The sequence below is a fragment of the Protomyctophum parallelum genome, assembly GCF_964188405.1.
Source record: "Protomyctophum parallelum genome assembly, chromosome: 13".
Taxonomy (NCBI): domain Eukaryota; kingdom Metazoa; phylum Chordata; class Actinopteri; order Myctophiformes; family Myctophidae; genus Protomyctophum; species Protomyctophum parallelum.
The window spans coordinates 10,767,714-10,794,030 of NC_139708.1; the positions used below are offsets into that span (position 1 = coordinate 10,767,714).

The 26,317-nt window shown below is 44.2% G+C and overlaps 1 protein-coding gene across 1 annotated transcript in view; it reads left to right on the forward strand.

Moving 5' to 3' along the window:
• Positions 1-12,246: 12,246 nt before the first annotated feature.
• The window catches only part of LOC310868474 (shisa family member 6), a gene marked incomplete at both ends in the record, with an annotated part of 127,459 nt that continues 113,388 nt past the window's right edge, over positions 12,247-26,317 (forward strand). The window contains one exon of the mRNA XM_083778932.1: positions 12,247-12,830. Coding sequence (XP_083635058.1) covers positions 12,247-12,830 — 584 coding nt within the window. The remainder of the gene's footprint in view (positions 12,831-26,317) is intronic.

The following is a 26,317-nucleotide window of genomic DNA, read 5'->3' on the forward strand; positions in this document are numbered from 1 at the left end:
AGGAGCCGGGATTCGAACTCGACACCCACCAGAATTCCCATCATATCTCTGTGGGGATATGATAGCTCATGGCCATAGTTAACGCATGGCCATGAGCGTCCATAGTTGCCCCAAAGCTGTTAAGAGCACCCCTGATTCGCTCAAAATGGAGGTTGAAGAAGTAGACTGGTTCACTGCTGAGCCTTCCATTTGGCTGGAGTCTTCTGTCAGGATCAAAAATGGAATGGATGGAGGCTCAGATGAAGATGAACAATCTTAGATTTATTTAAGCAAAAATCTAAAAATGTCAAAAAGCGCAGAAGATATATAAACATAAACCACAGCAGTAAATAGTCAGGCTTAATTCCAGTACCTTGAAAAACAAAAGGTTGAACACTAAAAAGTGAACCTCTGTTGTACCTGCATGCAAACAAGAATCCAGCACCAACTAAAAGACAAACAGGGTTCAAATAGAAACAATCAAGGCAATCACTTAAACAAGTTCAGGTGTGGTGGTTAGCAATGAGGCGGGAAAACCGAACACAAAAGCAGGGAAAAAACAATGTCCAAAATGGCCACCAGAGGAGCACCAAATACTCAAACCATGACAGTACATGTTGGCTCACTGGAAACACTCCGCTATACACCAGTGGGTCTCAAAGTGTGGTTCAGGTACCCTCATGGTCCCCTGAGAGGGTTCCAAATGACCCCTTAAGGGTGTTTAACTCTCAAATAGTTTAAAGGACCTATAACATAAAATTCAACTTTTTCAATTTATTTTGTGTTTTTGGGGCTCCCATGTGTGTTTTCTATCCCCACCAATTTTTAACAATCAGGCTTTCATATCATATTAGGTGTTTTAATGGAAATTGCTCTCAGGAACAGCTCAACTGATTTTGGCCTCATCGTGATGACCTGATCGTCATCAATGTCACCCTACTTTGTATAATTCCTCCTCTTATTCAGTCTTCAGTTCCAAATGTGCATTTCCACTTTGTTTACAATGTCCGCCATTGTTGATTTTCCAAGCTGGCATGGAATAGAAACAAGCCTGGTTTTATGTAGCGTCAGTATTATAATGACTTAAATATTAAATAATCTGCATATCAGCACCCCCACCACCTCAGGACATTGTGGTACTGCAGCTAAAACTGCTTTCAAAGTCCAGAAAGAAATGCCAAGGCCTGGTTATATCAGAGTGGTGCTTGAGGCTCAAACCATTAGAAATAACTTTGAGGGACATAGACAATATGATTATTATATATTAAAAGCTGTTTTAAAATTCATGTTATTTGCACTTTAATTGGTATTAGGATCCCCATTAGCTTTTACCTTGAGAAAAGCAGAGAAACATTAATTACAACTTATCAACTTTACAATAACTATTATCAAAATAAAAATAAGAAGACGCATTAAAACATCCTGCACAACACATAAAGCATTGTAGGCCTACCTCTGGGGATTAGTCGATGCTTGTTTGCATAAGGTGTTCTTTTAACTTTTTGTCTGAAATGCGATGCATGTCAAGGACCTGAACATGTTTGAGAACTAGCGCATTATAATTCAAGAGGCGTACTGTACAGAAGCAGGCTGACACCGACAGTGTCAATTAGCTGTAGCTGATCAATTAATGGCGAGCGGCCCCACAGGTGACACTGCACGTGTCACAGGTCACGGTGTCCAGGGTGGCGCGGAGGTCCAGGGCATCTGTCCAATCGCACACACCGGCACGCCAGGGAGGCGGTCCGTGCACATCTGTTCGCCGAGGCGATCCAAAGCAACAACCTCAAGTCTCCTATACGTATATAAGTCTCTATACTGACTGGCTGCTGCTACCAACCCCTGTGCTGCCTGTCACAGTGATGCAAGAAGAGACGTTGTCGCCTGGCACGTTTTGACATAAACGCACTCTCTCAATACAACCACACCTACTGTAGGCGTCAAGGTGCGACGGAAAATCGTTCGTGGCAGGAGTCTCTTTGGTTTTTAGACAGCTAGTGGATGAAAATGAAGCTCCACCCACACGGTAAAATTCCGCGTCGGCCAGAAAACCGGAAACGCTTTGCCCACGGCGCGTGGGTGGAGCTTCATTTCCATCCACCGCAGCCAGGAAGCCAGGAAAACCAGGAAGAGACTCCTGCCGTGAGCAATTTTTTATTCGCGCCTAGTTGTGGGTGTACTGTCTCTGTCACAATCATCTAACAACAATAGGATAGTTTATTAGCTGGTACAGTATATGTATTGGGCTTGAGTTCATTCCACATCTTCATGTTCACATTTGCTCTCTCTCTTTCCTCTTTCTCTCTCACACGCACGCACGCACGCACGCACGCACGCACTCTTTTTGGAACTGAACACTGAGGATTTTCTACAGTAGTGTGTACTGCACGCACAGGGCAGTGCAACAACCCCCCCCCCCCCCCCCTAGATAGAACTGGGCTAGTCCAGAGAGTACAGTATGCGCTAGCGAGCCTGCTTGCCTCAAAGGACGAAACCTACATACACTGCTGATAACCTGCATATATATGTCGCTGTTGTCGGGCAGAAACCTCATATCTCAATATTTTTTACGTTTAGTGGTTTTTTTTCTTCGTAAATCAACGCCCTACTTGATCATACCACAACATTGCGAAACGCGACGCAAAGCGACGCCTCTCGAGCTTGTGGATCTGCTACTTTTTTTTACTTTAAAGGGATAGTTCAGATTTTTTTAACTGAAGTTGTATGAAATACTTGCCATTAATATAGTGGTTGCAACTGTATTAATTGATTGCCCGAGTCCCGTGGTGGGAGTTCTGCTCTGGTTTTGGTGAATATTAAGTAGTTCCGGTCATTTTGTGGGGGGCACTGGGGCCACGCAGTAAAAGTAAATTAATCCACAAAACTAACGTCCTTTGTATTGTTGACCTATTTCTAAAATATTAGCGCGACTTTTGTTCAACTTTGACCCCTCTATCACATGGAACTATTTTTTGGGCGTAGTGATATGGACACAAAAAGCATAGTTCCATGTGACAGAGGGGTCAAAAAAGAACAAAAGTTGCACTAATATTTTAGAAATAGGTCAACAATAACAGTCCCTGTTTCATCTCTCTCTCTCAAACAAAACAAAACATAAACAAAAACTAAAAAACAATTACACCTATACAATAATGTTGCATGCAAGATGTAAGCAAGATGTAAGTGTCAATGTCATGCATTTCCAATGGAAGTCACATGGTTTTATACAACATTTTTGTTTGATGGCTGTGTTGTGCCCCCCTCCCCCGCATTAAACTAAAATGTTGTATCAAACCATGTGACTTCCATTGGAAATGCATGACACTTACAACTTGCTTACATCTACCATGCAACATTGTTGTATGCTAGATGTATAGGTGTAATTGAGGCCTAAGACCCCTGGTCCCCAATAGCACTGAAAGTTAAACAGAATCGGGTGGCGTGGTCCTTGAGGATTGTTAAAAATATGCTAGCGGTCCAGACCTCGAAAAAGGTTCAGTGATTTGCGACATCTCTGTCCTCCCTGTGGGAGAGGCTCTCTCTCTCTCTCTCTCTCTTGGAAGGAGTCGGTCAGCCAGACCAAATTCTAAAGTATCCCACAATTATAGAGGTGTCAGTAGTGATCTTCATCAACAGCGTGTGCGTGTGATGATCCAACAGGAATACTAATGACTCCTCAATTGGAGTTAATCAGCCACCACAACGCATTGCACCTTACAGCAGTGTTTGTCAAAGTGGGGTCTGGGACCCCGCATTGGGTCCTTAATTGAGGGCGTTACAGGGGGGTCCCCAGCTGAATTATTCTTAGTTACCATTTATAATTTAAGCATTTAGCAGGTGCTCTTTATCCAAAGCAAATTACAGTAAGCAATTCATCACATACATCAAATGCCTCAGATGTGTGGCTCCTACAGTATGTACCGTAAGTAAATTATCCTTTGCCCACTTAAAAGCAGGAGGGCTCACATCTGCTATACTGGTTCCTGTGAAATGGTTGTGTTGTGTACCTGGTTTAGCCGAGTAAACATGTCTTAAAAAATATTGGGACCTCGCCATCATTTGATTTCCATGGTAACCCTGGATTCTACTGTATGGGTGCCAGTTGAGCTCTCTGAACTGGTTCCTACATGGGTTCTGGGCCCCATCCCTAATATGACCCAGGGGAGTTGGCCACCACCAGTTTAGTCTCCCTATCCCTCCCTAGAACCTTGCTGTCCGTGCCAAAAAGTCTATCCCCATTACAAATGTGCTATACCCCTGGGAGATTGCATGCTGAGGTGCCACACTTACAGTACCATCAGTTCCAGAAAGAAAAGCAGGTGCGCTTCCTCTGGCCCTTTTGCTCAGCTTTGAAAATAACTTAACTCATAAACCAACTAAGTGGAAAAATTAAGTGGCACTCCAAAATAAAAGACGCAAGTACCATATCAACTCACCACTACTTAGTTATCGCACAACGTTGCACACAGGCCGTGCTACTCATGTGCTTGAGTTGGTGGCCGGTACCCGGAATCGAACCCATGACCTTGTCGTCCAAAGGCTCTACCAACTGAGATATCCGGACACAAACAAAGGTGGAGTCTGAAGAGGTGAGTTTTCAGATTAACTGCAGGAAACAAATAGACTCTTACAGATCCGTAACTCCGAGAGTGTAAAGTACAAAGGGAACCAAATGGACTCTTACAGGTGGATTTGGTTCCATTTGTACACTCTCGAGATATGGTGGCCCGTGGCCTAATTCATGCCAATGCAACGCCGCAGGGTCACAAGACATTTCCAGTTCCACCCGTCGGTTTTGCAAATGAAAGCACTCCCATATAAAAATTAATTTATTTTAATCAAAGACTACATCACTTCGCTACTCTTGACTCGGTTGAAGTCACATCACCTAATTAGGAGAACTATTTCTTCCTCAGACAGACTTCCCGTGAGGGTCAAGGATTCAAAGAGATTCTTTGCACTTTGCTCATCTTAAAGGAGCACTTCACCCATTGTCGACTTTTCAAACTAAGTGAGGGGGCGCTCTTATACATCACCATACATCCTCTCATTCCGGCCAATCACAATTTACGTCCTCACTTTTGTCTTCAATGTTTGTGTTTACTCAATGTCTGTGTTTACACAATGGTATTCAATGTTTGTGTTTGCACAAACACTCAAAACTGGCCATTCATTGTCAAAGGCAGTCAATGTTTGTGTTAGGACAATGTTTGTGTTTACACAAACCCTCAAAGCTGGACATAGGATGGGCTACCGCTCCTCAATAAGGTTGAAAATGGTGGCCTCTTCTCCTGAGCCTTTCGACTGAGAGGGCATTCTGCAAAAAGGAAATATTGCTGTGTAATCCAGATTATATAATATATAGCATGAGCAATCCAAATAATCTCTGCAGTATCCTACTGTGTCAGCATCAGTGAGCTGTCCTTTTCTTTTCAGACTTGCTGTTATGTACTCAAGTTCTTTGAACTCCTTGACACATATTGCATAGCGCCACTGTTGTCGGGTGGAAAGCTTTGCATGTCCAAAACAATTTATTTTCTTTCAGGACCCCACCATGAATATGTTCCAGTGGATCCAATGTAGTTAGTTCATTAGTCAGAAGCTCTTGTTAATACATTTGATTGGTTACATATTTATAAACAACCCACAGCCCACAGCCTTAATGTAAAAAAAAAAAAAAAACATGAAACATGAAAAGATGACATATAGCGATAAATGGTTTCTGCCTGAACTAGCGACAACATAAGTCATGCTTTCGTCAATTACTTAAGACGTCAACTCTATATGGCAGACCACAGAGCATGTGTACCGTACCCACGACAAAGTGATCAAATGAAGATAAACTACAGCTCCAACCAGCCTGTGTGCGTCGTATTGGTGTTCAGAGTGGACCTGTCACACAGTAAATAATGCGACATTGATGCATTATGTATAAATCTGAGAGACACACAGTGTGGCTATTAGAACAGAGACGTATTCAAACACACCTCTGGTTGAATGGTGTTATAGGGCAAGGGTTCTCAATGTGGGGTCCTGCCGGTTCCATGGGAGTCCCCCGCAGAAGTGACATAGCATCACAATCATGTTAACCACTTTATCCATTTATACGTTGGCTATTCAAAAAATAGCAGATCTACAAGATCACAGTGCGCCAATTATAGCCTTGTACGTCTGCTATATTTTTGTATACTTTACAGTTATACAAATCTTCTCTTCTGGGGGTCCTTGTCACAAAACCTTTTCAGGGTCGAGGGTCTGCTACCAAATACATATTCATTTGGGAGTCGTGGCATGAAAAAGTTTGAGGACCACTGTTAAAAGGCTCTGGTTTTCAATGACACTTAACACAGGACCAAAATGGACTTGTATAAATTATGGGAACATTTGGTTCCATGCGCGCGCTCGCATGTGTGTGAATATGTGCACACAGGCGAGCATGTTAAGGGTCTAGTATGTTTTCTTTTCTCTCTATTTTTGCAGAATTTATTTTCTCTCTATTTTTGCAGAACAATTTCCCTCAGCATGAGAAGTGGGCCATGCATTTTAGTTGAATGGTGCTCTGAGCTATCAGCTCATGAAATCCCTGATTGAAAGAGAAAATATAGACCAAGTGCATGCGAGAGAGAGAGAGAGAGAGAGAGAGAGAGAGAGAGAGAGAGAGAGAGAGAGAGAGAGAGAGAGAGAGAGAGAGAGAGAGAGAGAGAGAGAGAGAATATGGGGCATATTCACCACAATTATATCAACGTGACAATTACAAGAGCAGTAGTGTCTGACAGTCTCTGAACATACATGAAATGAACACTCCCAGCGCCTTGCAGGGCTTGTAGATTGTCTATTTTCGGTCTGTGTCGTATGGTGTATAGTATTATCGTCGCTGTCGGGCAGAAACCTCTTATCTTCATGTTTTCACTTTTTGTCCCTGAAAGCTAGATTTGGATATGATGACAGAGTCAATATCGGCCTTAAAGCCTGATATTGTTGTAAGTGATGTGCTGTACAGTAAGTGTGTTGTAAGTGATGTATTTTGGGGAAGTAATTATAAGACATTATACGTTAAGTGCTTCTTAGCCTATATCAGATGTCACTGCACGTAATCCACGGGCTGGGGGGCGGCACCTGTCAGCAGGGAGTGTTGGGCGGGAGGAGTAGGATGAAGGCTCAACAGTAGGCTACATCCTCCCGGTGGGGGTTCCTCACTGGGCAGGTGAAAAAATAAGTCGTAAGACTTTCTTGTGTCTATAACACCTGGGATTTAAACTCGGGTCTCCCGCGTGAAAGTGCAATATCTTAACCACTAGACCAAAGGGATATCCCTATGGAGCAGGGGAGATATTCGACTTTTGAGGCCATCAGGCAGAGGCTCAGAGCCACTCTGCTACAGTACATATATATCCTTGACACTCCTTGACAAACATGATGTATCTTGTTTTTTCTGACGTCTCAAATGAGACGTCATGTGTGCATGCAGGGGAGGAATTAATTAGCGACTAAATTGGGGAGAAAATTGGGTAAAACATATATTTTCTGTTTTCTATGGAGGATAGACAAGAAGGCCTCTGTTATTGAACAAACACTCAATGACATTTACCAGAATGTAGAGCTTATTTAACACCCTCTAACCACCCCCGATAAGGGGCAGTTTGACGATGTTGGTGTGGACAGCGCCACATCTCTGTGTGCCATTCATTCACTATTTTCATTGTTGTGTTGGAGATATGGACTCAATGACTCATTACTCCTCGGCCTCAGTCATTTCCTGTCAGCACGTTGTGTTTGTGTGTCTATGCTCTCCCCCTGTGATGTCATGTGGGTCAATATACTGTACATCATCATGATAAAAGGCACCGCTAAATTCACACGAGCGTGATTTATTCTCAACTGAACATTTCTGAGGTAGGCCTACTTATATAGATACTTGTATAGAGGACCTTATTTTGTCACAGTCTCTCTCTCTCCCTCAGTCTGTGACTCCACCATGGCCACTCCCACATTCATTTCCACCACACTGCAGTCCCACTTACACACCTGTGTCCAACTCTCTCATCAGCCAACCTGTGAACTCTTTGCTAATCAACCTGCTGCCTATAAGACTGGACTCTTTGCTAACACTCACTGTCAGTGCATAACCTGTTGTCATTGAGGTCCTGCCTGTTCCTGCGTTGACTTTTATGTCATTCTCGATTGCCTGATTCCTACCTGCATCTACCGTGTAAGATCTGCTTATTCTTTATTAAATACTTTATATCTACTCTTGTTTGTTGTGACTTTGCACTTGGGTTCAACTCTCTGTCTGCATCCTTGACACTTTTTCTTGTAAAACAGAGTATTTCTACGCTGTGATATTGCGACTTTTACCCTAAAAGCAAAAGTACTTGTTGTGCCAGTGCCACTGATGTGGAGCCAGTGGTTCTACCTGTATTGCGTTGCGTGCATTGTGCTGAGACTAGCGTTGTGCGCTCTCAGTGCTGTTAAACGCTAATGGACAATCCCTCATCCCCATCCCGCTCAACACGCCACCTGACGTGCATGCCGTTCTGACTGACAGAGTGACGGCGGGCTCATTTTCAAAGCTCTGTCGTCCGGAGCACTGCGGGCATGGAGCACCCCGGGCATGCACGGTCGGGATGCATTCGTCAAAGAAGCCCATCATCATCATCATTGGGGCCCTCTTCTTGTCTGCTTGATATGCGACGCTGGCACACATGTGTGCCAGCGTCGTTTTATTTCATTAACCACTTGAACCCTATTCTGATGGGAACAAAACTATGATTTGGCTGATTGGAACTCTATTGTAGCCTATATACACAGTAGGCTAAAAGTACAACAACCCACATCATGAAACAGCCTGCGCAATGGATGAGACTTTCCAGAGGTGCATTCACTAGTCTGTATAGGCAACTAAGGCAAGTACTTTTACTGAATACGAGACGGCTCGCCCCTTTTCCAACTCGGCCCAAGCGGCGAAGATTGGTCACCCCAACGGGAAAATCGGTCGCCCCATAGCCCGGAGAAGTCGGCCCCAAAAGTCCGGAGACATCGCCCCCAAAAGTCCGGACAAGTCGCCCCGTAAAACCGTTTCGAGGTAACAGCAGAGAGAGAGTAACACAGAGAGAGAGAGAGATTTTTACATGTAGCTGTTATGTCTCACTGACAGCTGTTTGATTGTGCTGCGCTCGTTGCATATTCCTGTGTTGCCTTTGTGATGATTGGGGGGATTATCTGGGATCGACTACTTCAGTCTTGACTGACAACGATGTGTGATGATGTTGCTTTGCCGTTGTTATTATGACTCTGAGTTTTGAAAGTAAAGAAGAGTTGTGTTTAACACTAGCACGTCGGAGCGGTCTTTCTGACCGATTTTGGAAAATCTGGAAATCTGAGTGTTTCAGGTTAAACCCTAGCACTGAGATCTTACGGGTCTGCGTCTTTGGTGCAAGGGGGAAAATAAGTACCTGTAACTATTCTAAGGGATACGGGGGCTTTTGATTAATATATTCAAACTGGTGTTCTTCCGTTAAACCATGATTCTGACACTGGTGACAAGGTGCCTGTTCGGGGCATGGACATGAATGTTTTGATGGTTCCCTTGCATAAAGTGGTGCTTAAATGTGAACTTTTTCATGGAGAAGCAAATCTGGCCGTGCGACCAGCACTGCCGATTCCTTTGACTGTGATCCTGGGTAGCGACCTGGTTGGTGCTCAGGTGTGGGCGGGGCTTCAGCCACCAGCAATGGTGATGTCCGTTCCCCTGGTAACGAGGGAAGCGGCCACCTTTCAGGCAGACGTATCTGGTCCACACACTGTGGTAAAGCAGGTCTCTGATCAAAATGACAGGATTTCTACACCTAAACGTGGTAGGAAACGAAAGAAACATAAGAAACTAACTGTTTTGTTCTGGCAGCTCCACAGGTAGACAGGCCATTCTAGAGTTACATGGAGGACTAATGTTATTGGGGGTCTTCTCTGTGGTTCTTTTTTGTTGTTGGCAATTCATCCCTTAAATGCTTCACAATATCAGTTGCTGGGGTGGAGACTGTTAACAAGGGGTGTTGGCCATGGTAGGAGGCTAGGAGCACTCTTAATGCAAATGTTAGTGTTGTATATATCTAAAGCTAATTCAAGTAGTGGGTGCCGGTGTTCCCTCTGGGACCCCGTCTTTATAGAGGGGTGTGTGACGGTTCCCTATGTTGTGTGTGAATATAGTTGCTTAGTAGGCCTACTTCACTTATTTATGTGGTTGTGTGTAGTTGCTTTGCCCCTAATCATTTCTGTTCTCTGTCCAATAGGATTGGGGAGCAGAGCTTCTAATGATGATCAGCTCGCACCTGGGCCCGGGTGTCGACGCCCTTTAAATGCCTGCTTCTCCAGTCCACGCCCAGTTCTGTTCTTTTCATTTGCCTCCTGCACCTTTTCCACCATGCACACTTTTCAACATTTGTGTTAATACATACAACACGCACACACATACATTTCACTCATGCATACACACACTACACCACTGAATACTGATCTCCACACTTCATCTGTTTATTCCTGATTTATCGTTTGATTAGTGTTATTGTTGTGAATTATCTCATGCTGTCTGACTGGCAGCCTCTGGTGGACATTACCCATCCCCTGCATCCACAATGACACAGGTGTCTGCCATCACACCACTCAACTCACTAGCCAATCACAGCTATATAAGCCCTCACTCATTTCACACTCCTCACTCAGTCTCCAGCCTTCACACAGGCAACATGCAATGCAGAACCTGCAGCTCTCATTGAGTACCCAACACCACTCACTTCTCTGCAGCCAGACCATGGCTCACTGAAGACAATAAACTACTATTCTGTTGAAATATACCTTGGTGTCACATACACTCTCTGTGTGTGTGTGTGTGTGTGTGTGTGTGTGTGTGTGTGTGTGTGTGTGTGTGTGTGTGTGTGTGTGTGTGTGTGTGTGTGTGTGTGTGTGTGTGTGTGTGTGTGTGTGCGTGTGTGTGTGCGAGAGAGGGGTAGAGAGAGAGAGAGAGAGAGACAGAGAGAGGGGTAGAGAGAGAGAGGGAGAGGGAGAGAGACAGAGACAGAGAGAGGGGTAGAGAGAGACAGACAGACAGACAGAGAGAGAGAGAGAGAGAGAGAGAGAGAGACACACACAGAGAGAGGGGGAGAGAGAGAGAGAGAGAGAGAGAGAGCGAGAGAGAGAGAGAGAGAGAGAGAGTCTTGCCTCGTGTCTTTCTAAGGTTCTTGGATTCAGGCGGCCAGTCGCAGGACACCGCTGCCTGTCCGTCTGTTGTTAGGCTATACCAGCCTCGACGCTTTATATCTTCCACTGTAACAAAGTTTAGGATCAAACCCCCACTCATGTGTATGGGGAACAACAAAGACGGAACATTTGCTGTGAGGTAAGGGAACAATGATGTTGTTTTCATGTTTTTTTTTCTAGATTTTTGCTCTCTTGTGTATAGCCTATACAACGAGATGTTCTCTTACAGAATAACGAGCTACAAAAGTCGTTATAATATATAGCTAGCTAGCCTATAATAATAATAATAATAATAATAATAATAATAATAATGAAATCAAAGAAGAAGATTTCACAATGTCTCATTTCTGTTGGCAAAAGTGCTGCGGAGCTGTCCAGGCTAGGGTGCTGAAACTGCACATACCGGAGTTCGGACGACCGTTAATTTATAAATGCTGAGCGTCAATTTAACTCTGATATTAATTGTGGCGGTCCATTTGGTCACTTTTGCACACCAGGCTGTCAGAGTTACAAAGGCATGCATAAACTATATCACTTAGTTAGGAACTCGCTGTTTCATATATATGGCTGTCTGTCTTTGTTCATAGGACAAAATCTGAGTTTTTCCTCAGTCCGCGGTGAAGACAGAACTCTTGGATCAGCTCTTTGAGGGTCGAACCCTCCACCCCCTCTCTCCACCACCCTCCTCCACACCCTACACCACCGGATGACCGAAGAAACTCCACTTTGGCCGCGCCACGCGCTAAGTGCCGCTCCTCCTCCGACTCACTCACTGCGGGTTGATTCTTTCTCAGCGCACAGACCGGAGCATGACACCGCTGACCCTCACCTGTGGTGGGAGCATCTGGAATGAAGAACTCCCGCGAAGAACCGTCGAGAAAATCGGCAACTAATAAAGGCTCCGCTCGGTGAGAGAAGTTGGTGTGGAAACGGCCAAAACTAAAGAGAGAGAGAGAGAGAGAGAGAGAGAAACAAACCAGAGTGGAGGGGGAAAAGAAAAACACGGACAGAGGAGCGATGGGGATAAAACACCTCCTGCTGCTTTTCATCTACTTAGACCCGCTGAACGTGCTGTGCGCCGCGGCGCAGAACAAGAAGAGCAAACCGTCTCCGAAGCGGAACCAGCGGAACCAGATGAAGGAGGCGATCGGCAACAGCAGCACCGCGGTGCCCGGCGCCCCCGGCGGCGGTGGCGGTGGTCGGGGTATCACCACCCAGCTGCAGGCGCCCCCGGCCGGCGTCCAGCACGACACGTGTCTCGGCTACTACGACGTGAGCGGCGCGTTCGACAAGGAGTTCTCGTGCAACAACACGGACCACCGCTACTGCTGCGGCAGCTGCATGCTGCGCTTCTGCTGCGCGGACAAGAGCAAGCGCGTGGAGCAGAAGACGTGCACCAACTACAACACGCCCGACTGGATCAAGACGCAGCCGCCGTCCCCGGCTCCCACGGGGGACACGTACGACCCGGCGCTGGACCAGACCAACACCACGGTGTACATCACCTGCGGCGTCATAGCGTTCATAGCGCTCATCGGGATCACGGCGAAAGTCGCCTACGATAAAGCCACCAAGCCACCGCAGGAGATGAACGTCCATAGGTGAGTCACCGCTCACCGGTCCTGTTTTAGGCTACTAAAACTACTACAACACCGCCACAACTGTGTGGACATCAGCTCATTACATACTGCTACTTAGCCTACTGCATGCTGCTAAATGGTGCGTTCAATTATAACTCTGAGAATGAGTGTGTGCAAGTGTAAACCCATAAGGATCCATAATGGATCAGCCATTTACATTGAGTGTGTGCAAAGTGAGTGCACTTTGGTTAAACTGAGTGTGTGAAAAGTGTAACCAAATGGATCCATAAGGGTCCACTTGGTTACATTTGCACACTCAGTTATACACTAGGGGCCATGACTGAATAAATCCTTAGTCGACTAATATTAATGTGTGGACTAATTGATTAGATGATTCAACTTATTGGTATTGGCAGTCTTGACTTGGTATTGAAGGCCTACACTGAGTGTGCATGTGCAAATGTAACCAAATGGACCCGTATGGGTCCATTTGGTTACATTTTCACACACTGAGTTGAGTGAGTTCAGACTGCAGTACAGTATGGTGAGGCTGTCCTTGACCGAAGACGTCCTTCGTCGACTAACATCAAATGTGTGGACTGATTGGATGATTTTACTTGGTATTGGGTTTGCTGCATATACAGTCATGCAGAGAGAGGAGCATTTTCAAGTCGGTGTGTTAGAACTGAACAGTATATAATGTTGATTTCAACTTATAGGACTGTCTGGCAGAATGAGCATACTGTATCGGCTGGTGGAGAAAAGTAAAATGAAATTTGTGTGTGTGTGTGTGTGTGTGTGTGTGTGTGTGTGTGTGTGCGTGCGTGTTAAAGCAGTATTCTGATAGTAATCATAGAGTGTTTGTTCAGTGACAACTCAGTGACAGCTCTTTAATAAACAGAAAATACATTTTCAGGTATGTGACAACATTTCAGCCAATCAGGAGAGAGTATTGACCTATTTACCAGCTTCTCATTTTATATTTCCAGTTAGATCAAAATGTATCTGTCCATTTCTTTGTGTCATCAATTCTGATTTCACTTAATTGTTTAATCCCATATCCTGGCTATATGTCTGACTTCTCAATCCCAAATTGCATCAAATTGGTATCCTGACCTGAGAATGCATTTTCTGTTACCTTTGCCCAACTATACCAATTTGACTAAAAGCACTAATAATTGATTCATTGACTAGAGCTGCTTTGTAACAGGGGACATTTTCAAAGCGTCTGTATGTTTAAACAACCATGTCATTTACTGTGTGTGTGTGTGTGTGTGTTGTCTCCGGTGGTGACTATTGCATCAGCTGCTTAATGCTTTGGCGTGAAATGTGATTAAGCATGCTGTAGTTTGTCGACACACTGACTGCAGGGGCCTGTGCTAGTAGGAAAAGGGTGGTTTGATCTTGATTCAAACTCTCTAAGCACTACTTCAAACAGTTAAGTTAAAATCACTGATTCGACTGTGAGAACATTAAATGTGCCTTCACCCTCCCTAAAATAAAGTTGGCTGCACTTGCCTTTATTAGCAACTATACTGCCTTTAGAAGTTTAGAGTATAGTGTACCAGCACCCCCAACCCCCCCCCCCCCCCACACACACACACACACACACACACACACACACAATGAATTACAAAAAATCACACCTGTGTGAAGTGAGGGGTGCTAATATATTAAAGTCTAACTCATGTTGATTAGGTGATGTAATGGCGATGTAAAACAAATGGTGCCAACACAAACATTATGACAAACATTTTCCCTCCATGGGGACCCCGGATCCCACTTTGAGAACCACTGCTCTAGACAGTATAGTAGAATCTATGAAGGACGTTGGGGGTGGGGCTCATGCACCATGGCCCCGGCACCACATTTCTAGAGATGCTTTCATTTTGCAGCAACTGCCTGAAACATTTTCAATTTGTTCACAAAGCGTTTTTTGTTTTAGTTTTTTAGTTTATTTTGTCAAAGGAACTTGTATACTGATAGCCTGAAGCAGTCTCCAGTCATGTTGATTCTGGCCTTGGAAGCAGTGTTCTAATTGGTCTCTGTAGATTTTACACTAGCTGCGGCTCCATTTTATTTTTTATTTCTCAAGAGCAAGTGGACTGCACCGCAAAATCCTCAGTGTAAATTCAAACATTGTGTTACTCCAAGAGTGTACATTTTGGTTCGCATTTGTACACTCTTGGAGTTGAAAATGCTTTACTGTTGTTGTTATGGTACAGTAGGGTACATTCTATGTAGCCTACCTTGTATCTTGTAAAGAACATGTGTCCATGTTCTATCGATTCAACTGCATGGCGTACATGGCTGACGCATGTGGACCAATCCGCTTTGCCAGTCGTGTCAAAGACGTGTGTCCTGACAAATTGTGAAACGAGGGCATCCAGACACGCACAATCCTGAGCGACAGTTTAACTGTTGAGAGTTAGACCCGAAAGTTACATTGTCCATTTGTCACTCAGGATTTGCCTTCTTCAAGGCTGCGTATCACATCCTGCAGCATTTCTCACACGTCTTCTTCTAAACACAAAGTTCCTCATCTGAACTGAGCTTATGAAGTTTGAGTGATGCAAGAGGGGTGGGGTGGTGGAATGAAAGTATAGGATTTTTAATTTGGTGTTGGAGTAGTTTAATTGGGGGTCTAAAGTTCTACCAGAACCACCACCAGCCTCGGCAGATGGGTTTAGAGGCAGCTAAAAACACACTTCTATATGGCCTTTCCTTTTAACTGATATCTTAACTGATTAACTGATTTTACCCTTCTTAATTTCACTGTTTTAATTTTACACTTGACTAGACTTTAATGTATTGCTTTGTTTGACCTGTGTTTTTTTTTAATTCAATATAAAGCACTTTAAACTACATTCATGTCTGAAATTTACAAACTTATACTTACTTACTTACGTATACTTTACTGGTTGAGAACCACTGGCTTAGAGCAGCGGTTCTCAAACGTTTTCATGTCAAGGACCCCCAAATTGATATGGATTTTGTCCGCGGAACCACTGTCTGGAAAGATTTCATGCCAGGGAACCCATGCAAGTCGTTGAAACAGTTTTACCCATTCTGACCTGAGATCAGATTCATACGAGGTTTCCGCCGGACACACACTGGTCTGATGAACCCATTCTGACCTGAGATCAGATTCTAAAAATGTCAGTCGCTCTTCGATTTTTCAAAAATAGCAGACCTACAAGCTCGTATCGCGCCACTCGGTGGCGCGATATGAGCTTGTAGATCTGCTATTTTTCAATAGCTAAAGCATAACATGATGCTGACACCAAAATGGGTGCCCGGTCAGAATGGGTTAAAAGATATTCAGAAAAACAAAAACAAAAAAGAGGCGATATATATATATATATATATAGGGCTAAAGTGGTTAAAGTGTTTTTTATATAGCCTATGTTAACTCATTTTGCCCGGGGACCCCCTTGAACCCCGGCATTTTTCCTTTTTGTCTCAACATTCCAGAATACCTTACGGTTCCCCAATTAATTTTCCTCAATGGCCATATTTTGACTAGGGTACCAGGCTGGGGGCCGAGTCCGCAATGTGTGAACTTTTTCCATTAATTAATTAAGCTTAGAATAGATGTAGTTGTTCTCAACCAGTGGTCCGAGGACCACCAGTGGTCCTTGAGGGGTTTCCAGGTGGTCTCCAGCTAAATTACGGAGAGTTGGTAACCAAATGGACCCTTATAGATCTTTAACTCTTAAGAGTGTAAAATGAATTCATTTTCAAGTCAAGACTTTGAAAAGATATACTAGGCCTATGGCAGGGCTCTAGCAGTGATTCTCATCTTTTAATTTGAAGAATGCCCAGTTTGATATGCATAGGCTACTGATCCCCATTTAATGCCATTTATATGTGGGACTTAATTATTTTATAATATATATATATATATATATATATATATATATGTATATATATATATAATTATATATATATATATATATATATATATTCTTTTTCAGGGGCCACAAGGGGGCGCAAATGGCCCACGGGCCGCCTATTGGGGAACCCTGGAACATTGTTCTGTGAGAAAGGGGTCCCCGGACCCCACTTTGAGAAACACTGGCTCACAGGCCGGCCCCCTCAAAAAAACCTAAATCTGTCCAATGACATCAGAGCAGAAGACAGATGCTTTTCCAGTGAAGAACAATTACTTACAGACCGACTGAATATTTTACTCAAAGGTCAATCGACCGGCTTATAGATCGGCGTTGTGAGAAAGCACCAGAAAAGCCTTAGTGTGCACAACACATGTTTTCCTGATGAAAAGCATAAATAAGATCATGCCAATACACAGCGGTGGACAGTAACAAAGTACATTTACTTGAGTACCGTACTTGCATTATATTCTTTCGTTTTTTACTATGGCCCCTTTTCCACTGGTTGGGAACCGGTTCAGTTCTTTTTGGTTCTTAGTCCATGAGCCAGAGTGCCAAAATTGGAAGGTTACTGTGAGTCTGAAAAGTGTCCTTGAGTGTTCCAAATGACCCTGTATGGGTCGGTAACTCTGAGAGAGTACAAATGTAACCAAATGGACCTGTGTGACTTATGGGGTTCCTTAAAATGAAAAAGTTTGAGAACCACTACACTAAATAGAACAGATAGTATCATCGGTGAAGGAAGTAGGGAAGGGGCCCGGAAGTAGAAACCCCATGCGGGTCCCCACGTGATTTTGTGGAGGGGAACCCAGATGACAGGGAAGTGACAATCTAAGACTTCAACAAACTATAAACACATGAGAACATGTGAAAAGCAAGCTTGTAGATCTGCTATTTTCACAACATTTATTGTATCTGTGGAACTAAGTCAAACGAAATTGAAAGTAATAACGGAAAAAAAGAACAGTTTTGGTTTTCAGGTTTCCACCCGACAGCAATGAAATGTCTCTTGCCAAAGCCAGCTGACGTCTATTCCAGGAGAAATAATGATGACAGTACTACCGCCGAATGATCGTCGGAAATAAACAGGTCGTAAAAAAAAGGGGGGAAAAAAGGCTATTGAGCACGCCTTCTCATTTATTCGTCCTTGCTCCTCCGGTGCTCTCCCCTCTCTCTCCACACATCCCACACCAGTGTGTATCATATAAAAGTAGCGGCATTAAGCAGCTCCACTTGAAAAGCCTGCGCCCCGTGGCTGGGGATATGGAGAGCGTTAAGAGGAGATACAACTCTACGACGCGCTTATATACTCACCACAGCCATGGAGAAACCTGCAGCGTCACAAGCTTTAATATGAGATCTGGGTCTGTCGTTTAAAATAAGAACCGTATAGAGTTTCCTGAGTGTCCTGGATTAGCCTCGCAGTGGTGGAAAAAGTACTTGAGTCAAAGTATATATAGTATGTTGTTAGCCTTGTAAGCATAATTGCCTACAAAGGTCATATCTTTTAAGATTTTCAGAAAAGAAGAAAATAAAAAAATCACTTATCTGCCTTAAGCCCAAACCACAAGGTATAGACCACACCAATGCAACTCATTGCAACTCAATGAGGTTTAACTAAAAAACAGTTTTGTCCCAACCCAACCCTTTGGTGTGGTTTGGGCTTAAGTTATCTAATTCACTTAATCATGAGGATTGTTTTGCCTAAGGTGACCTTCACACCAGAAAGCTTTACTGCTGTCGGAAAGTGCGCTTCGTTTGGCAGATGTGAAGCATCATTCGAATCCTAATGCGCATCAAAGAACCGCATTCTACCAAAAACGGGGGTTTCGCCTCGCTTCCAACCCATTTGATTACGATTTGGTGCAGGTGGGAATGCTATCCGCAGCAAATAAAGGAAATTACGCAAACAATGTGGCGGGTGAGGAGCTAAACACAGTTGGAGACGGAGAAGGCATATTTTACGCAGCGCAAAGATGTCCCGTTACCGTGGATAGACGTGGTCGAATGAGGAGACCGAAGCTCTGGTCGAAATGAGGACGAGTACATTAATCAATTGCTTAAGGCATAAAAACACTGCAGTGTATTATAGCCTACAGAATATTCTATCTGTCTGTGCGTGCCGTAAACATTGAGTGCTGTCACTGTGTGGGGAGTAGGAACTGTCTGTCTGTGCTCAGCACTGTGCCTCTATGCCCAAAGGAACAGTGCATGCGGACTCCGGAGGGGGGGGGGGGGGGGGGGGGGGGGGGGGAGAGATCCAGAGATCCAGTCCCCGGCGGCACGACACATGCACGTTATGAGTATAATTTTAACACCATAGATTTCACTGTGTAGGCTATAGTTTATGAATTGAACACATTGATAAGGTCCCTGCTGCGTTTCCAATTGCTGCGGTTATACAGCAGTGTGAATTCAAACCGCAGCAAATGAAATATCCAAGAATCCCAACTTCTCCGCCCAATTTGACCAAAAATTTACTTAGGCAATTATGCTTGAGGCGAATTCTGGTCAAATATTGACTCAACTCCAAGTGAAAGAGAGTACTGGAGTAGGCTACTTTTAAGAATACTTGAAGGTAGCCCTGGAAAATGACTGCCATGATGATTATCATGACAGTCATGCAGTAACTTTGCCTTGTTTTTTGCGCTCGCTGCATTTACAAGATTTACGTATTATATAAACATTCAGATTTCAAATATAAAGTACTCACAAAGTGTCCCACGGGTGTTAGTTAGTAGCAGCGCCAGCGATTAGAATTGCTGCGTCCCGCGTTTAATAAAATGCATTTTTGTCCGAGCTCCCCGGCTACTTTTTTCAAACGGGGTTCGTTTGGGAAATCCACAGTTGCACACCGGGAGCGCACTCGCCTATTAGTCTGTATTGGCAGGGCGGTCAGCCTACCTATATCGAACACACCGAGTGCCACCCTCCTCCCGACCGATAGGGGCGCGTAGTTGAAAGCCAATGGCAAAATAACACCTCGGATAAAAATGCTTTTTATTAAACAACGCGGGATGCATAAATTCTAATCGCTGGCGCTGCTACTAACTAACACCCGTGGGACACTTTGTGAGTACTTTATATTTGAAATGCGAATGTTTATATATTTTAATTATTTGTAAATGTAGCGTTCGCAAAAACCAGGGTGAAGTTACGTCATGACTCTCGTATGAATACGAGAGTCATGTTCCAGGGCTAACTTGAAGGACAACTTCACCCATTTTCAACCGATATTCATACAGTATAATTGGTCCTCATAGCTACATTCTACAAGCTGCAAGCTTATGCATCTGCTATTGAATCGCAAATGTTTGGGAAACTTTTTAAACGTAACTTTAACTTAACCACCTCAGCGGAGCGGGGAGGGGTGGTGGGGTCCACCTCAGCGGAGCGGGGAGGGGTGGTGGGGGTGGTGGTGACGTCCAGCGGAGCGGGGAGGGGTGGTGGGGGTGGTGGTGACGTCCAGCAGAGCGGGGAGGGGTGGTGGGGGTGGTGGTGACGTCCACCTCAGCGGAGCGGGGAGGGGTGGTGACGTCCACCTCAGCGGAGCGGGGAGGGGTGGTGGGGTGGTGGGGTCCACCTCAGCGGAGCGGGGAGGGGTGGTGGTGGTGGTGACGTCCACCTCAGCGGAGCGGGGAGGGGTGGTGGGGTGGTGGGGTCCACCTCAGCGGAGCGGGGAGGGGTGGTGGGGTGGTGACGTCCACCTCAGCGGAGCGGGGAGGGGTGGTGGTGGTGGTGACGTCCACCTCAGCGGAGCGGGGAGGGGTGGTGACGTCCACCTCAGCGGAGCGGGGAGGGGTGGTGGGGTGGTGGTGACGTCCACCTCAGCGGAGCGGGGAGGGGTGGTGACGTCCACCTCAGCGGAGCGGGGAGGGGTGGTGGGGTGGTGGTGACGTCCACCTCAGCGGAGCGGGGAGGGGTGGTGGGGTGGTGGTGACGTCCACCTCAGCGGAGCGGGGAGGGGTGGTGACGTCCACCTCAGCGGAGCGGGGAGGGGTGGTGACGTCCACCTCAGCGGAGCGGGGAGGGGTGGTGGGGTGGTGGTGACGTCCACCTCAGCGGAGCGGGGAGGGGTGGTGACGTCCACCTCAGCGGAGCGGGGAGGGGTGGTGGGGTGGTGGGGTCCACCTCAGCAGAGCGGGGAGGGGTGGTGGTGACGTCCAGCGGGGAGGGGTGGGGTGGTGGTGGTGGTGGATTGTGAGCAGAATGCCGGAGATGTTGTTGGCAGTGACCTTTGCCGTCTCACCTGTGACCTTCACGGAGGAGGCTGAAGAAGAAATGCTGCTTGAAAGCTAAAGCCAGGCGATTCAACAGGCAGTGGTGGAAAGTAACTAAGTACATTTACTTCAGTACTGTACTTACAGTATTGAGTATTTCCAATGTTCAGTACTTTTACTTCTACTCCACTACATCTCAGATACAAATCCTGTACTTAATATTACAAAACAAAACATACTGTACACTAACCATTCAGCCCTATATACTGTACATTTCGGCCATTTGAAAATAGCCAGTCTACAAGCTCACAATGTGTTGCAATGCGACGCATTGGATTTTCAAAATCGGACAATGGGTACTTTTGGAGTTTTGGAGTATAGGCCTACATTTTGATGGCAATACTTTTGTACTTTTACTCGAGCCATTTCTGAATTCCAGACTTTTACTTGTAAGTACTTCTACATTGCAGTATTGATACTTTCACTTTCAAGTAAAGAATGTCAGTACTTTTCCCACCACTGCAAACTGGCCCCACATTGATCACTTTTCCTCCGGAGTCAAGAGACATGCAATGTGAGTGATGACGGGTGGAAGAACGCACGCACGCACGCACGCACGCACGCACGCACGCACGCACACATGCACGCACGCACGCTATTTCAAAAATAGCAAAAATAGAATAGCAGATCTACAAGATCGGCTGTCTGTGCTACTTATATACCTGATTGTTCTATAAGTAGGGCATTCAATTATGAAGATGTTTTTTTTAAAGAAGTTGTAATATGGAGATACATGGTTTCTGCCCGACAGAGATGAATTCATGCTCTTGACCCGAACACACACTGGAGACTTAATTGCATGAGGACTGAATTGGATATGCATTGCTGTCGGGCAGATCAACATCTCATCTCCATCCATTTTCTTTTGTTTCTTGAACAGCGTCACACAGAAGCATCATCAAATTAAAGTATAGCAGGTGCACAAGCTCAAAACCGTGAACCGGCAGAGACAATACACACACACACACACACACACACACACACACACACACACACACACACACACACACACACACACACACACACACACACACACACACACACACACAGAGGAGTTCATTTAAGTTCATAAAAGTTCGAGATAATTTGACTTACTTGAGTATTTAGATTTGGTTGATACCGTGTACTTCTCACTACTGCATCTCAGAGGTACAATGGACATTTTTTCTTAGCTTGCAGATTAGCTTTTTTAATTTGACTACTTTAATTTACTTTTGCCACTAACTCCCAAGTACATTTTGATCCTTTTGCTCAAGTAAAATGTTGAATACAGCAATCCTATTTGCAACATTGTAAAGTTGGTATTTCTACATGAATGTATACTGTTGCTTAAAAACCCCAGCATCAGTATTGTGGGGAAAGCTTTCGCCATAGTCTACAATAATCTGCAAGCTTGTCGATGGGCTACTTTCTCAACCAAAAGCTTCCTCCACAATAACGGAAAACATCTTTCAGCACTGTGCAAATGTGACGAAAAGGCTCGAATTGGTTGATTTGTATGCAGGGCCCGCGTTAGCCTTTCGCGTTTAAACACTCTTGGCATTTATGAAATGGGGCTGCCATAACCACTTCCATGGCACGCTCAGACATCCCATTTGGCTGCACTCGGCTTGTACACTGCAGGGCGAGAATATTAAACCATTCTGACCTGAGATCAGATTCATACGAGGTTTCCACTGGACACACGCCGGTCTGACGAACCCATTCTGACCTGAGATCAGATTAAAAAAATGTCAGTCGTTCTTCGATTTTTTTCAAAAATAGCAGACCTACAAGCTCGTATCGCGCCACTCGGTGGCGCGATATGAGCTTGTAGATCTGCTATTTTTCAATAGCTAAAGCACGACATGATGCCAACACCAAAATGGGTGCCCGGTCAGAATGGGTTAAACCATGCGTCTTTTGTGCTTCCGTCCTCCATGAGTAACACTACTGCAATATCATCGCTGTCTAGTGGGAACCTTGTACTGTATCTCGGCGCTAGCCCCTGCAAGGCACCAACCTGCACATCGGGAGCAGTCAGGGGTTCAGCGTCTTGATGTAAATCGTTTGCCAGCCATGTCTATGGACTTTAGTGCTTGTTTAGGGCAGTACAAACGCCATTTTGTTCCATACAATAAACAAGACAGGATGGATAAGGGGATAAGAAACAGTACAACTGTAACCAATGTGGAGAAAGGCTGCCACCTCGTCATGTAGCAGCCAAGTCTATGGACCCCCCACCATGACGTACAATAGCACATGAGTGAGATTATTCTTCTATAAATGAATTCCCTACTTTAGGGGCCTTCAACACGGGGCCCGGGACCCCTCAGAGTTACTAGGCTACACAGTACATTGGGGCCACCAAACCTTGTGTGATTGGACATTGATAATATTTTTACATTAAGCAGTAATAAGCACTATAGAGCGAGGCAGTCCCGTCCCCTACCAGGGCCCAGGAAATGATTCCCCGTTCGTTTTCCTCATAGACATTTCAAAAAGTATTTATTTAAAGACCTTTTAAGCCTCGTACAAAGCCAACTGGAGTTGTGAGAAATCATGACAACAAACACATTTTTTTTCAGGCTGAACAAATAATTAGAAAGAAGTAGAAAACGGCAGGTTTTTTCTTCTTAGTAATTATTTGTTCGGAACAAAATGTTGTGTTTGTTGTCATGATTTGTCACAACTCCAGTTGGCTTTGTCCGCGGCGTAAACGTCTTTAAATCAATACTTTTTGAAAAGCCTATGGAGAAAATGAACTTGGAATTCACTTCTGGGTCTCACGTCGTCATGAAAGGGGGCGGGACTGCCCAAAACTGCCCAAAACTGTAACTTTTCAGGATAAAAATAAAATAAAAATTTAATAAAAAATATTATTTTGTTGTTAAATGAGGTGTGAATAACTTTACAAACGACATGGGGTTTTGTAAATCTCACCTGCACAACCCAATAGTATGCTGTACAAATGTGTTGTTTTAAATGTGCAAATACAAAAATAAATAAAAAATAAATAAATAAAGAATAAAAATCTACAAAAAAACATAAAAACATATCTATTTAGGAGGTTTCTGCCCGACAGCAACAATATGAACATACAGACGTAATTACCACTCTCTTTGATAGTGACGGCTGCTCAACTTTGGCTGTGTGGAAGTATTATTTCCATAACTCCTGCTGCATAAAGACACAGCGGCCAACTGGGCCAATTTAAAATCAGGTCGCCTCTCTCTGTGAGCAAGCTATGGTTAAAGTGTGCTCCTCCCTGGAAGCGAATGCTATTTATATGCTGTATATCACCCAAAGTCACAGAGTTGGTTGCTTTAAGTTGACATTGACACAGTTAGATTGCCCTTTGGAGTTCCTTCTAGAAAGCAACACAATGGCACTTCATCTTAGCAAAGGACTCCTACTTCATGTCAGTCGTTCTCAGACTTTCTTTGAATCTTACAGATCCACAGTTTGGTGTGCAAAATTAGGCCAGTGGCACTATATGAAATTGCCCAAGAACTCCCACCTGAAAAAGTTTCAAAATTATTCCGCTTTTTTTTTTCTCTCCCCAAATCACACCATGCCCCTCTCACGGCAATGAATGGCAGGGCTGCATGGCCATATATGTCGCATAGCCTATAGTAAAGCATCCTGGTCTTGTGACCATGATACTGGCATGATAGTGACCATGATACTGGCATGATACTGACAATGATATTAACATGAAATGACCATGATACTGACCATGATACTGACATGATACAAGCCATGATTCAAACCATGATACTGACCATGATACTAACATTACTGACAATATACTGACATGATACTGCTGACGTGATATTGCCCATGATACTGGCATGATACTGACATGATACTGACTGATACGGACATGATATTGACCATGATACTGACATGATACTGACATGGAACTGACCATGATACTGACCATGATACTAACATGATACTGGCATGATACTGACATGCAGTGCAACTATACACAATTCAGAAACATGCCTCATTTGACTGCAAAGTTAATAAAACAAGTCTAGGATGAAATTAAGAAAATGCACTTCAATATATTTTATTTACAAACTGCGAATCCAGCTTAAAATGGTTTATGTCTTCAAAGTATAGAAACGGCCTAAACCCTAAATATATGGAGCAGTTTGTGTATAGTGCAACCAATCTGTACTTTATTAGCGAAATGCATTTCCTTCGTGACAGTGTGTGTAATTAGGATTTCCAGTATGTCTTCGTTGCTGATGGGCAGAAACATCTTATCTCCATACTTTAACTTTGGATGTTTTTTGCGTAAATTAATGCCCTACTTGTTCACACTATAAGTGTCACACAAAATTTGAAAAAACTGCCGATCTACGAGATCAAAACACAACATGTTTTGAGCTTGTAGATCGGCTATTTTTGCTATTCATGATAGTAACAGTTTTTGACATACGGGTTTCCACCCAACAGCAACGTCTTGTTTCAAGGCTGGGTGATTTAAATGGAATCTGTATCTAAATAAATGAGGCTGGCCTTCTGGGGCGGGAATATGATGGTGACGGCACATTATGATGACTGCAAGGCATCAAACTGTCTTGTTTAATCTTTAATCTTGTTTAATGCCGGCAGATATTTTGTAATGTACAGTACTTCTTTTTTAATGCAATTTTGTAATTTCAAGGATCCCCCACTGTGATGAGAGTTGTATCTCTTAGCTAGAGATGTAACCGTTTTTTCGTTCCCAATACCCATTCCGATACCCAGAACTTACATAATAGGTCGATAATATACCCAGTACCTATACTATACCAGTTTGTAATGTAATTATTTTTAAATAAAATTAAGGCTGTGACTCGATTAAAACAAATGATCTACCGTAATCAGAGGCTTTGTAATGAATGAATGAATGAATTAGTTAATTAATTAATAAAGCTTGTTTTGACAAAACACAATCTGGGAAAGAATCTGAGATAAATTCCAATTGTGTGTGCGTGTGTGCGTATATATGTATATATATAGGCTTTAAGAAACATATTCAAAGAGCCTATCTTTGATCTGCAGCTACTCAGTCAGGGGTATATTATATAAACTGAATGTTGGATGATTAAAAGTCCTTGAGCTTTATGGGATTACAGTCACATAATGAGGAGGTGTTTGTTCAGCCTCTTCTTGAAGGCATGAACACTACTTGATGTGATAGCTCCAACAACCGCAGGGGGAAGGCTGCTCCATATTGTTATAGCAGAGTGAAAAAAAGCTCCTATCAAGGCATTTGGTGTTTGACTTGGGGGTTTCCAGGGCGTGGCTTGGTAGTACCCTCTGGGTGATTCGACCTGGGGTATCAGCTTGGGGTAGC